This window comes from Budorcas taxicolor, chromosome 4, assembly GCF_023091745.1.
Source record: "Budorcas taxicolor isolate Tak-1 chromosome 4, Takin1.1, whole genome shotgun sequence".
Classification (NCBI taxonomy): Eukaryota; Metazoa; Chordata; class Mammalia; order Artiodactyla; family Bovidae; genus Budorcas; species Budorcas taxicolor.
In genome coordinates, this window is record NC_068913.1 from 7,947,468 (window position 1) to 7,962,563 (window position 15,096).

The window sequence follows — 15,096 nt, forward strand, 5'->3', positions numbered from 1 at the left end:
TCAGGTGCCTTTTATTCTTTTTTCTTGCCTAATTGCTCTCTCTAGATCTTTCTGTAGAACATCCTTGCCTTGTTCTTTACCTTAGTGGGACAACTTTCAATATTTAACATTAAAGATGCTGCTAGCTTTGCGTTTTTTATAAAGGCCTTTGTTAGATTGAATTTTTTGAATTTATTCCTAGTTTATTGAGTGTTTTATGATAAAAATTTTGGATTTTATCAAATTCTTTATCTGCGTCAATTGGGATGATCATGTCCCCCCCCCCCCTTCTATTTGTATGGTATATTACCCTTGATTGATTTTTTTATACATTTAGCTACCTTTTTGGTTCCTGGGATATATCCCACTTTATTACAGTGAACAGTATTTTCATATAGTGCTGCAGGTTGTTACTAGTATTTTGTTGAGGATGTTTGCATCTGCATTCAAGAGTTATTGCCTTTTATTTCATTGTCTTAGTAATATCTCTGACTTTGATACCACAGATTGATTCAAAAGTGTTGCTTTCTGTTTTTGAAATAGTTTGAGAAGAATTGGTTTTTTTTTGTTTTGACTATTTTGTAGTATTCATCAGTGAAGTCATCTTACCTTGAGATTTTTGTTATTGGAAGTTTTCAGTTAAGAACTGAATATCTTTACTTGTTACCGTTTTCTTTAGATTTTCTGTTTCTTCTTCAGTTTGTAATGCATGTGTTTCCAGGTATTTTTCATTTTTGTCTAGCTTGTAAAATTTGTTCATATATAATTTTTCTTAGAATTAGCTTATCCTTTTTACTTCTGTAAGTTTGGTAGTGATGTCCTGTGTTTTTTTCTGATTTTAGAAATTTGAATCTTCTCTTTTTTTTTTTAACCTAGCTAGAAGTTTGTCAGTTCTTTTAGTCTTTACAAAACTTGACTTTTCTTTCCCTTGCTTTTCTCTATTTTTTAAATTCCCTCTGTCATTAATATTCACTTTAATCTTTCCAAAAGGTTTTCTTCCTTCTGCCGCTTTTGATTTAGTTTGCTCCTTTCTCGTCCATTCAGGTATATAGTTGTCTTATAAATTTAGGCTCTTTCTCTTTTGTTTTTACAGTGTAGGCATGTAGTGATGATAAATATTCCTCTGCTTTCACTTAATCTCATATGGTTTGGTGTGTTCTGTTTTCATTCTAATTCTCGATATGTTTTCCAGTTTCCCTTTTGATATCTTCTTTATCCTGGTGGCCTTTTAGGAGTGTGTTGTTTAATTTCTACATTTTTGTGAACATTCCACTTTTACTTATGCTACTGATTTCTTCAGTAGCTTCGTTCTGTTGTGATTGTAGATGTTTTGTGTGATGCTGTTTCTTTTTAACTTATGAATAATTGTCTTATGTCCTAAAATATTGTCCATCCTAGAAAATAATCCATGTGTACTTGATAAAAATGGGTATTTTGTTTCTGTAAATGAAGTGTTATATATATATCTATTGAATTTAGTTGATTTATAGAGTTGTCAAATTCTGTTTCTTTTTTAATCCTCTGTCTAGAAACTATCTATTATTGGAAGTGAGGTAATGAAATCTCCAATTATTATTGTAGAGCTATCTATGTCTCCCTTAATCCTCTCAGTGTTTGCGTTATGTATTTTCTGCACCGTTTTTGGTATGAAACAGTTTTGATAATTATTGTATCTTCTTGGTGATTTGATCCTTTTCAGTTCAGTTCAGTTGCTCAGTCGTGTCCGACTCTTTGCGACCCCATGAATCGCAGCACGCCAGGCCTCCCTGTCCATCACCAACTCCCGGAGTTCACTCAGACTCACGTCCATCGAGTCCGTGATGCCATCCAGCCATCTCATCCTCTGTCGTCCCCTTCTCCTCCTGCCCCCAATCCCTCCCAGCATCAGAGTCTTTTCCAATGAGTCAGCTCTTTGCATGAGGTGGCCAAAGTACTGGAGCTTCAGCTTTAGCATCATTCCTTCCAAAGAAATCCCAGGGCTGATCTCCTTCAGAATGGACTGGTTGGATCTCCTTGCAGTCCAAGGGACTCTCAAGAGTCTTCTCCAACACCACAGTTCAAAAGCATCAGTTCTTCGGTGCTCAGCCTTCAGGAATATGTAATTTCCTTATTTTCTTATAACAGTTTTGGACTTAAAGTCTATTTAGACTGAATAAGTCCCAGCTTTTTTAAAATTACAATTTCCATAGAATAACTTTTTCTCTTTCACCCTAGTTGCTTCATTTGGTCTAAAGTGAGTCTCTTCCAGAAACTGCATATAGGTGGATGGTGTTTTGTTTATTCATTTTGCCAGTCTCTATGTGTTCTGATTGTAGAGTTTAATCCATTCACATTAAAAGTAATTACTGACAAGAAAGGACTTGTTTCTGCTATTTTTCTATTTCTTGTATCTTGCTTGTTTTTAAGACTTCTTCCAAAAATTACTTCTGAAAGTTTTTGCTTGATCGCTCATTTTTCTTTAGTTGGACTGCCTTTTGGAGCTTCCAGTAGTCGTGCTGATGTTGATCTATTCATATTTTTGAACTTTGATTTCTCTTCTTCATAATGAACAGTTTCTATAAATAAGTCTTTGTGTTTACTGACATATTCTACTTTTGTCTTTATTCTGCTGTTAGGCACATCCAGGTTTGGTTTGTTTTACTTCAGGTATTTTACTTTTGGGATCTAAAATTTTTAATTGTTGTATTTTGAGTGAAGTGAGTGAAGTGAAAGTCGCTCAGTCATGTCTGACTCTCTGTGACCCCATGGACTGTGCAGTCCTTGGAATTCTTCAGGCCAGAATACTGGAACGGGTAGCCTTTCCCTTCTCCAGGGGCTCTTCTCAACCCAGGGATCAAACCCAGGTCTCCTGCATTGCAAGTGGATTCTTTACCAGCTGAGCCACAAGGGAAGCCCAAGAATACTGGGTTGGATAACCTATCTCTTCTCCAGTGAATCTTCCCAACCCAGGAATTGAACCAGGTTGGTGGTGATTTAATCACTAAGATGTGACCACCTCTTGCGATCCCATGGACTGTAGCCTACCAGGCTTCTCTGTCCATTGGATTCTCATGAATACTAGAGTGGATTGCCATTTCCTTCTCCAGAGGATCTTCCTGACCCAGGAATTGACCCTGGGTCTCCTGCATTGCACTTAGGCTCGCTGCTTTAAAGTCTTTATGTGCTAACTACCACATCTCCATTATTTTGAATGTTTTTATTAGAGTTTTTTCTCTTGACTATGTGTTAATTTTCTGTATCTTTAACAATCTAATGATTTTTATGATATGCTGAACTTTATTGATAGTGCTATGTAGAGTCTTCTGGATTTTTCTTCCTCTAAAGAGTATTGATTTATATTTGAGTAATATGCTAAATTCAAAATCTAAACTGCCTCTTCCACTGTGGGCAGCATCTTCTTTGTTCAGCTTTCCAACTCTTTCTGGTTTTGAACTTCTTACAATATCATTGAGTCATGTGAAGGCCACACATCAGCCAGTCATCTGCATGGAGTTTATATGCAGCTTTTAGAACTCTTGTTCTGTTTCTGCCTGTTTCCTTGAATTTCTACCATTATTTACTTATCTCCTGGTGGCCCAGAAGTCTGTCGTCTTATTTTTTTTAGCCAGTCAGACATGATTTTTGCTACGGTTGTCACCGCCTGTGTGCCGTGTGGACTGGCCGGGGCTGCTGCTGACACAGCGCTACAACAGTGCTTTCGCCCAGCACAGCCTCCTTCCCTCAGACGAGCTGCCCAGTGTTTGCCTGCCGCATAATGTATATTGCCTCTTGCAAACGTTATCACTGGTCCTACAGATTGATTAACTCAATATGGCTAGTACTAGAATGCTTTGCTACCTTTTTTTTTAATCATTGTAAACATTTTCCATAGTACATTTTTTCATTTAATATTGTATAGTCTAATTGTTTATTTTCTCTGTTTCCTCTTATAAAAGTCTTACCAGCATCACAACCGGGAAAAAATTCTCTAGTAATTTTTTATTTCAAATTTTGTTTCTTTACTCTCAGATCCATGAAATAAGGGTACATATGTGTGTGTGTATGTGTGTCTGTGTATGTGTGTGTGTGTAGATACTTATATGTGTATGTATACTTATATGATGTATATATATACACAAATTTACATGTATATACACATATATGTTGCTCCCCTGGTGACTCAGATGGTTAAGTGTCTATCTACAATGTGGGAGACCCAGGTTCGATCCCTGGGTGAGGAAGATCCCCCGGAGAAGGAAATGGCAATCCACTCCAGTACTATTGCCTGGAAAATTCCATGGGCAGAGGAACCTGGTAGGCTACCAGTTCATGGGTTCACAAAGAGTTGGACATGACTGAGCAACTTCACTTTCACACATATATGTACAGTCACATAAATATATATATATATATATATATATATGTCTTTTATAGGATCCTCTTTTTTATTTTACTATTCTATTGTAATTAAATTTCTTGATATGAAGAGAGGGTAAACAGCTTTCCTTTTTTCTTTTAATTGATTTATCAAGTGACATAAAATCATTGAGGTTTTATTTGTGAGTTCAGTACAGGTATAGATTAATTTGTTTAAAATTTACATTTTTCCATTAACAGCATAAAGTTGAATTTTTAAAAATTCAGTCTGAGAATCTGTCCAGTGATAATGCTAATTTAACTGATTCATGTTATTGAAAATTGTATCTGTGAGATTCATTCACACTTTTGTGATTCTAGCACAATTAAATTTTTTTTTTCTTTTCTGGGTATAATACTCTATTTTATGAATATATCAAGGGGGATATATCTGTTTTATTGTTGGTTGAAATTTCTTTCTACTCCTCAGTTTTTCTGCTGTGACAAACAGTGGTGTTGTGAGTATTTTTGTTTGTATATCATAGGTCTTTGGTGAATATTGGGTCTTAAGAAATACATGAAAATATGTCAAATTGGATCAATACATCAAATTTAGAAAACACTTTTACAACAAAAGTGTAGGACATATCCTATTGTTCTATATCTGTGGTAATTCTTAGCATGTTGTTGTTCAGTTGCCTACTTGTGTCTGACTCTTTGCAACCCCATGACCTCCCTATCCCTCACCATCTCCCAAAGTTTGTCCAAGTTCATGTCCATTGCATCAGTAATGACATCCAGCCATCTAATCCTCTGACGTACCCTTCTCCTTCTGCCCTTAATCTTTCCCAGCATCAGGGACTTTTCCAGAGAGTCAGATGTTTGCGTCAGGTGACCAAAATGCTGGCGCTTCAGCATCAGTCCTTCCAATGAATATTCAGGGTTGATTTCCCTTAAGATTGACTGGTTTAATCTCCTTGCTGTCCAGGGGACTCTCAGGAGTCTTCACCAGCACCACAGTTCAAAGGCATCAGTTCTTTGGTGCTCTGCCTTCTTTATAGTCCAGCTTTCACATCCGTACGTGACCACTGGGAAGACCATGGCCTTGACTGTATGGACCTTTGTTGGCAGAGTAATGTCTCTGCCTTTCAACACACTGTCTAGGTTTGTCATTCTTGACATAACCAAACTTTAAATATTGGCAATCTGATGAGTATGTCATGCATCACATTTTTATGGTAAAATATTTCAAAGATTTAGTATTTTAAGCATATTAAAAAGTACAAATTAGTGGCAGTAAGCATATTCACTTTGTTGTATGTTAATACCTTTCATGTCCAGAACTTTTTCATCTTCCTGAACTGAACTTCTGTGCCTATGTGACACTAACTCCCTATTTCCCCTCCCCTTCAGTGCTGGCAACCACCGTGTTTCTTTCTGTCCCTATAGATATGACTGCTCCAGACACCTATGTGAATGAAATCATACAGCATTTGTCCTTTTGTGATTGGCTTATTTAACTTGGCATCTATATTGTAGGATATGTCAGAATTTCCTTCCTTTTTAAGGCTAAATAATATTCCACGGCATTTGTGTGTGTGTGTATCACATTCCCACCTCCAACATGTATAGTGTGTGACCATAACACATTTTCATCCCATTCCGCAGCACTTTTCGTAAGTTCATATTCCCACATTAATACATTTTCATTATCCACATGTGTGCGCCATATTGTCTTTATCCCCTCATCTGTCAGTGGACATTGGGTTACTTCCATCCCTTGGCTGTTGTGGGTAATGGTACACTGATTGAACATGGGTGTGCAAATACCTCTTCAAGAGCCTGCTTCTGGTTCTTTTAGATAAATACTTTGTTAGGTTGGGCTACATAACAGAATTCCAAACTGAATGGATTAAACACCAGAAATTCATTTTTTGCACTTCTGAAGATTGGAATCCCAAGTTTGAGGTATTGGTGATTCATTTCCGACGCATACTCTTCTGGCTTGCAGGTGGCATAGGAGGCCACTTTCCCATTGTCCTTACATGGTCTTTCCTTGGTTCAAGAAAAAGTTTCGGTTTTTGACGTAGTTCAGTTTATCTGTTTGTCTTTTGTCCTTATGCTTTTGTTATTGTTCATTTGGTAAGTTGTGTCGGACTGTTTACGGCAGCACACAGGCTTCCTTGTCCTTCATTATCTCCCAGTTTGCTCAAACTCGTTGCCATTGAATTGGTGATATCATCCAATGATCTCATCCACTGTCAAACCCTTATTCACCCTCTCTCTACCTGTATTTTGGTGTCATATAAAAAATAATTGTAAAATCTGAAGTCTTGCCGCTTCTTCCTGTTTTCTTCCAAGAATTTTACAGTTTCAGCTCTTTGATCCATTTTGAGTTAATTTTTATATATATTGTGTAAGGTGAGAGTGCAGCCTCCTTCATTCTCATGTCTCATGTTTTCCCAGCACCATTTGTGAAAAAAACTGTCCTTTCCTCATTGGATGATCTTGGTATCCTTGTTAAAAACTATTTGAGTGTTTATTTCTAAGCTTTCTATTCCCTTTGCCTGTGATTCTGTCTTTATGCCAGTATCAGGTCATTTAAATTACTGTAGATTCGGAGTATTTAAATCAACAAGTGTGAGATGTTCAACTTTATTCTTTCACAAATTTGCTTAGGCTATTTTGAATCCCTTGAGATTTCAAATGAGTTTTGTGATGGATTTTTCTGTCTCTGAAAACACCACCACTGAGATTTTGATAGAGATTTCATATAATCTATAGGTTTCAGAGACAGAGATTTCACGGGTAATTTTTAGTAGTACTGACATATTGCTGCTGGTGCTGCTGCTGCTGCTGCGTCGCTTCAGTCATGTCCAACTCTGTGTGACCCCATAGACGGCAGCCTATCAGGCTCCCCCGTCCCTGGGATTCTCCAGGCAAGAACACTGGAGTGGGTTGCCATTTCCTTCTCCAATACATGAAAGTGAAAAGTGAAAGTGAAGTCACTCAGTTGTGTCCAACTCTTCGCGACCCCATGGACTGCAGCCTACCAGACTCCTCTAAGCTAAGCTAAATCGCTTCAGTAATGTCCGACTCTGTGTGACCCCATAGATGGCAGCCCACTAGGCTCCCCCATCCCTGGGATTCTTCAGGCAAGAACACTGAAGTGGGTTGCCATTTCCTTCTCCAATACATGAAAGTGAAAAGTGAAAGTGAAGTTGCTCAGTCGTGTCTGACTGTTAGCGACCCCATGGACTACAGCCTACCAGGCTCCTCCGCCCATGGGATTTTCCAGGCAAGAGTACTGGAGTGGGGTGCCATATTAATAATAATAACTGAAATATTAATAATAAATTTACTAAAGAACATGGGGTATCTTTCCATTTATTTGTCTTTGGTTTATTTCTGCAATTTTTGGTAGTTTTCAGTACACAAGAAATTGCCTCCATGGTCAAGTTACAGTAGCGTACGTTTTTGATGCTATTGTAAGTAGAGCTGCTTTTTTTCTTTTTTTCATTTCCTTTACAGATTGTCTAGTCTATAGAAACACCACTATTTTTGCGTGTCAATTTTTTATCCTGCAACTTTGCTGAATGTTGTATTAGTCAATATATTTTAGTGTGGAATCTTTAGGATTTTCTTCCTATAAGATCAGTTCAATCACTCAGTCATGTACAAGCTTTTGTGACCCCATGGACCACAGCACACCAGGCTTCCCTGTCCTTCATCATCTTCCAGAGTTTGCTGAAGCTCATGTCCATTGAGTCAGTGATGTTATCCAACCATCTCATCCTCTGTCATTTCCTTCTCCACCTACCTTCAATATTTCCCAGCATCAGGGTCTTTTCTGAGGAATCAGTTCTTCACATTAGGTGGCCAAAGCATTGGAGTTTCAGCTTCAGCATCAGTCCTTCCATTCAGGACTGATTTCCTTTAGGATTGACTGGTTGGATCTCCTTTGCAGTCCAAGGGACTCTCAAGAGTCTTCTCCAACACCACAGTTCAAAAGCATCAATTCTTCAGCTTTCAGCTTTGTTTATAGTCCACCTCTCATATCCATACATGACTACTGGAAAAACCATAGCTTTGACTAGATGGACCTTTGCTGGCGAAGTAATGTCTCTGCTTTTGAATATGCTGTCTAGGTTGGTCATAACTTTTCTTCCAAGGAGCAAGCATCTCATGGCTGCAGTCACCATCTGCAGTGATTTTGGAGCCCCCCAAATAAAGTCTGTCACTGTTTCCACTGTTTCCCCATCTATTTGCCATGAAGTGATGGGACCTTAGTTTTCTGAATGTTGAGTTTTAAGCCAACTGTTTCACTCTCCTCTTTCACTTTCATCAAGAGTCTCTTTAGTTCTTCTTCACTTTCTGCCATAAGGGTGGTGTCATCTGCATATCTGAGGTTATTGATATTTCTCCCAGCAATCTTGATTCCAGCTTGTGCGTCATCCAGCCCATCATTTCTCATGATATACTCTGCGTATAAAATATAGAGCCTTGACATACCCCTTTTCCTATTTGGAACCAGTCTGTTGATCCATGTCCAGTTCTAACTGTTGCTTCCTGACCTGCATACAGATTTCTCAGGAGGCAAGTCAGATGGTCTAGTATTCCCATCTCTTTAAGAATTTTCCAAGGGAGAGGGTGGGATGATTTGGGAGAATGGCATTCTAACATGTATACTATCATGTAAGAATTGAATCGCCAGTCTATGTCTGACACAGGATACAGCATGCTTGGGGCTGGTGCATGGGGATGACCCACAGAAATGTTATGGGGAGGGAGGTGTGAGGGGGGTTCATGTTTGGGAACACATGTAAGAATTAATGATTTTAAAATTTAAAAAAACAACAACAACAACAACAAAAAAAGAATTTTCCAGAGTTTGTTGTGATCCACACAGTCAAAGGCTTTGGCGTAGTCAATAAAGTAGAAGTAGATGTTTTTCTGGAACTTTGTTGCTTTTTCTATGAGCCAATGGATGTTGGCAATTTGGATCATACCTGCTATAAATAGGGATAACATCACTCTTCCTTTACTGCCGGAGTCCAGCTCCAGCAGCCAGGGAATCAGCCTGAAGGGGTGAGTGGTATCGGCGGACGATGATGTAACCTCTGACTCATAGTACGGAACTACATGTTTATTTCAAGCTTCAGGTTTTCTTTTATATATTGACAAAAGCATTAGGTCAGAGGTTTGACATCTTTAGTTTTCCCCACTCAGATTTATTATCTCCAGAAATCATTGTTGTCCTTCAGAGTTCCTGCTTCAGCGATTCTCTCAGAATCAGCTTTACTATCTATTATCTACTTTCTCTTATGTATCCTATACTTTACTTGTGATTACATTGTAACTCATACTACATTCCTCAGTTTATTTCTTATCTTTCTAAATCCCATTTGCCCCTAGCATCTTAAAATCACTATCTCCTAAAAAGGGCTTCTAGCTATTCTTAATTATTCCTAAACCCTAAACTCAGCAAACTTCTTTTGCCATAAACATTGCCCTCACAAACAGGTCTCAGATAATAATCCTTCCCGTGGCCTCAAGCTGCGGCATATGTGCTCATCCTGGGACATTCTTTGTAAAGATCCTTGAACAAATGTCAATGGTTATTTTATGGACTATTTTCTGGGCACAACTGCAGAAGGCTTTGTGCTTTCTCATGCTTCTCTCAAGCACCTTAACATTCTTTCCAGCCAACTCAACCCAAGAAAGGAAAGAACAAGTCAGAATCACAAGGCCTAACTCCTTCATTCCGGGGCTGTGCCTGTGAGATGAGGAGAGAGGGTTGGGGTTGTGCCTCTATTTTGTCAGTAATGCCTAACGTGGCTCCCGACACTTTACCATTTGAATTTGCTTCCTTTTTCTTCTCCAATTGCTCTGGGAAAGGCTCTCAGTACTGTGTTCAATGGAAGTAGAGATGGTCATCATCTTTTTCTAATCCTGATGTTGCAAGAAAATGTTAAGCTCCCATCTCAAGGGGTTTCCTAGTCCAACTTCTCACTGAGAGCATGCTCAGTGTCTTATAGTTTGATCTTTATTTGTGTTTCCCAAATTCTTGATTTGTTTGAGCACTATTTTGTACATCAATAAAATAGCAATCATTGGATATTTGTATATTCTATTTTGGGCCTGTTTTTAGTTTTCTATCCTTTTCTCATTGATTGATATGAATTATGTATGTTTCCTGAATGATAGTCCTCTGGTGGCTACATCAGTTCAGTTCAGTCGCTCAGTCATGTCCGACTCTTTGAGACCCCATGAATCACAGCACGCCAGGCCTCCCTGTCCATCACCAACTCCCGGAGTTCACTCAAACTCACATCCCTTGAGTTGGTGATGCCTTCCAGCCATCTCATCCTCTGTTGTCCCCTTTTCCTCCTGCCCCCAATCCCTACCAGCATCAGAGTCTTTTCCAGTGAGTCAGCTCTTCACATGAGGTGGCCAGAGTACTGGAGTTTCAGCTTTAGCATCATTCCTTCCAAAGAACACCCGGGGCCGATCTCCTTTAGAATGGACTGGTTGGATCTCCTTGCAGTCCAAGGGACTCTCTAGGGTCTTCTCCAACACCACAGTTCAAAAGCATCAATTCTTCAGCTCTCAACTTTCTTCACAGTCCAACTCTCACATCCATACATGACTACTGGAAAAACCATAGGCTTGACTAGACAGACCTTTGTTGGCAAAGTAATGTCTCTGCTTTTCAATATGCTAGGTTGGTCATAACTTTCCTTCCAAGGAGTAAGCGTCTTTTAATTTCATGGCTGCAGTCACCATCTGCAGTGTTTTTGGAGCCCCCAAAAATAAAGTCTGACACTGTTTCCACTGTTTCCCCATCTATTTCCCATGAAGTGATGGAACCAGATTCCATGATCTTTATTTTCTGAATGTTGAGCTTTAAGCTGCAACTATTTCCTAGGTTTCCTGCTTGACTGTTGTTACTTTTGTGATTCTTTTGATTAAGTTTTTAATTTTAATACTAAATGAATCAATTATTTTCTATTATGGCTAGTCACTTTCTTTTTAAAGAAATTAGTCCCCATCTAAAATTCATGAAGATTTTTTTCCTGTATTTCCTTATCATTTCTTTATATGTTGATACTGATCAGTCACCAATGCTTCCTTCTCTTCTTATTGAAATAATCAAAATTTAATTAGGCTACTCTGTTAACTGTAGCTGTGAGATATTCCATTCCCTGAGACTTAAACCTGGAAGATAATTTCACTAATTTTGTACTTAAATTTAATAATATTTTAGCATTTTTCCTCAATTTTGCTTAAGAGAGAACAAAATATTTCAGAATATATCCTAGGAGAGAGTGTTGTTGATAAGGGCCCTGGTCTGGTACTCAGTGTTAAAGAATCTGCCTGCTAATGCAGGAGATACAGGTTCAATCCCTTGGTCGGGAAGACCCCTCAAGATGGAAATGGCAACCCACTCCAGTATTCTTGCCTGGGAAATCCCATGGACAGGAGGGCCTGGCAGTCAATAGTCCATGGGATCACAAGAGAGTTGGACTTGACTTAGCAACTAAACAATATACATATACAATATTTACAAAAGCTTTTTAAATATAAGAATATTTATTAGAATATCATTATTTATGCTTTGGTTTCAATGGTTTTATGCCAGTTTCCATTCTGTTTGTGACTGTCATGTAAAAATATGTTTGTAAGACTTCATGTAGGCTTTCTGTTCTCCTGGTTTAATGATTTAACATTTTTAATACCTTTGCTCAATCTTTCCATATTTGTACTTAAAGAAATACTAATATATGTCTTTGAGAGGATGTGTACCATGGTCACAACTCCTTTGAGAAACATTATAACATTATAATTTTACCACATGCGTTTTTACTTTAAATACTCTTCTTATTACTGCAGCAAATCAATTTAATTTTGTTTACCAATTTTTTTTTTCCATCTGGAACATTAATTTTCAAATAAAATATCTATTAAAACTGAGGAACTATGAAACCTAGAACAGAGAATACTTTCTCTGAGTGATGGTTAAGATATTCCCCAATTTGAAAAAAATATGTATTTTGAAAGAAATATGAAATTAAATAATATAATATGACCCAGATCCAATCAGTGACATGTATTATTAAATTACAGTGCTAAAAAGAGATCTTCTTTCATGGCCTATGATAACCCATCCTTAGATATGCTCTTATTAACATCCTTGTGATCCCTTGGCTGATGACATATGCAATAGAAAATCGGAGACCCAAGCCCGATTAGAGTGCTGATGTCTTCCCATGACCTTCATGGCAGTACACACATAGAAGAGGTGGTGGAGATAGCAGCCATGCAGTGCACAGGGTTAAGCATTTACTGAATGCAATGCTTGTCACAAACTTGGTGTTTTCTTCTCTAAGTCATCTGATTTCAGTCCTCACAAAAACACTATGACTTGATTGTCATTGTACCTCTTTTAGAAATGTTCAGTTCAGTTGTGTCCAATGTTTTGTGACTCCATGGACTGGAGCATGCCAGGCCTCCCTGTCCATCACCAATTCCTGGAGTTTACTAAAACTCATGTCCATTGAGTCGGTGATGCCATCCAACCATCTCATCCTCTGTCATCCCCTTCTCCTCCTGCCTTCAGTCTTTCCCAGCATCAGGGTCTTTTCAAATGAGTCAGTTCTTCGCATCAGTTGGCCAAGAAATGAGGAAGCTAGAACTAAGAGAATTGACTACTTTGCCCAGGATCCCAAACTTAGTCAACAACAAAGAATGTATTTAACCTTGGTTTCTTTCTTCCTTTTTTTACTTCCCATCATGCAGAAGGAGCATTGGTAACATTAATGATAGATCCTTACGTTAGGGATGACCAAACTGAGTTACATTTCAGGCTAAGTAATTTTTCTAAAATTACACTTTTAGCCCCTGATAGAAATAGAATTTGAAACCAGATGATTGTTAAAAATTATCTGCAAGTCCTTCCCATATTTGCGGCTATCTTTATACATCTGGAGCATGCTTACTATGGACCGTCTAGTAGTCACATTCTTCTAGAATTTACAAAATGGCCAATAAGCCTTCTAATGTCAACACTGTGGGGCTCAGTCTTGGCTTAAGCTTACATGAGGCATTTAGAGGAGTCAAACTCATAGAAACAAATTGTGGAATGGTGGCTGCCAGGACCTAGGAAAGGGGGAATAAGGAGGTGTTTAATGGGTGTACAGGTGCAGTTTATCCCAGATGCAAAAGTTCTGGAGATTAGTTGTACAATGATTTGAGTATACTTGACACTACTCAACTGTATACTTAAAAATGGTTAAGATGGCAGATTTTATGTTACGTGCATTTTACCACATTTAAAACCAAAAAGAAAAAAAAAATCTTCTTTGAAAATGTATTCTCCATCTAAAGTTAACTTACGTGGTATTAGGAGACTGTTACTTATTAACTTATTTTTTATTCACAGTAATCTGCAGCCCTGGATCTTATAACTCCCGTGATGGAATTCACTGCCTTCAGTGCAATAGCAGCCTGGTGTTTGGAGCAAAAGCATGTTTATAGGCCCATTTTGAGCTTGTCGGTGGTTTGTCAAACACAAAAGTATATTTTTGAAGTATTAATATATAATAAATCACTATTATGCCAAAATTAAATGTATTAGATTTTACCAAAAAAAAAAAAAGATGTCATTTTAATTGAAATACTGTATATCCAAATTCTTTATACACAGAACAGCCAATAATCTTTATTCGTTAATGCCAGACCTACATATGACTGCAAAATATTTCTTGGGTCACTGTTTTTAAGATAATTTCAAATATACTATATTGGGTTAACCCAAAAGGTTTTTATGATTTTTCAAAAATTGCCCATTTTGTCATTATTATATGTTAACTAATCTGAGGCCACCATATTCTTCTACAGTAATTGTAATTTCAGCTTGTTTCAGTCCTTTTCTTTAATTTTATGTGATTTTATTCCTTGCAATTTGAACTTTCATAGCTCAGAGTCACTTTTTTAAAACTCCCAAGTTTTATTGTTGCAATTTTTAGCTACTTTAGTTTAAGACCTAGACCATATACCGACCCCCCCCCCCCAAACATATTATGGGTTTTTAATACAGGTCGCTGTGGTGATCTTAAACTTTTCAGTTTAAAGTCCCTCAAATTATTTTAGAATAGAGCAGTCATTGTAGGTGCCTAAATTAACATTTGAAGGACTTCTCTGGTGGTCCAGTGGTTAAGAATCTGCCTTGCAATGCAGGGGACACAGGTTCAAGCCCTGCTCGGGGACCTAGGATCCCACATGCCAAAGAGCAACTAGCCTGCACACAGCTAGACAGTCTCTGCTGTATGCCGCAGCTAAGATCCAATGCAGCCAAATAAAGAAATGCATGTTTTTAAAAAATGAATAAATAATTCACCATTTAGCTTTTGTGGAGACAAAGAGGAGCTAAGCAGCCCCTTCCTTCCCCAACAGCATCTCTAAGGATGAGAGTCCAGCAGCTCTTCCACTCCTTCACTGTTAAAGCGTCTGTTGCAGGCACTGCTACAGCCACCTGACACTCTCTCACCCTGGGGTGTTGTGTTCGAATATGAAAAATTACCACAAATTTAGACATTAATTACAGGGAAGATATGTGAGTAAATCACAGAATCAGTAGCTTCTCAGTTTTCTAGTTACTGCTTTATTATATTTGTATCAGCTTTATACTGTCTTTGGAATGTTCCCTGTGTTTCTCTTCATCTTTCCTTTCTTGAGACATGAACACGTGTGAATGGCAAATGCACTCAGGTTGGATCTGGG

At 38.0% G+C, this 15,096-nt stretch overlaps 1 protein-coding gene across 1 annotated transcript in view; it reads left to right on the plus strand.

The window, feature by feature from the left end:
* Positions 1–13,851, plus strand: part of ZPBP (zona pellucida binding protein) — a 127,250-nt gene extending 113,399 nt beyond the window's left edge. The window contains exon 8 of the mRNA XM_052639235.1: positions 13,757–13,851. Within this exon, the coding sequence (XP_052495195.1) occupies positions 13,757–13,851 (95 nt within the window). The remainder of the gene's footprint in view (positions 1–13,756) is intronic.
* The last annotated feature ends 1,245 nt before the right edge of the window (positions 13,852–15,096 follow it).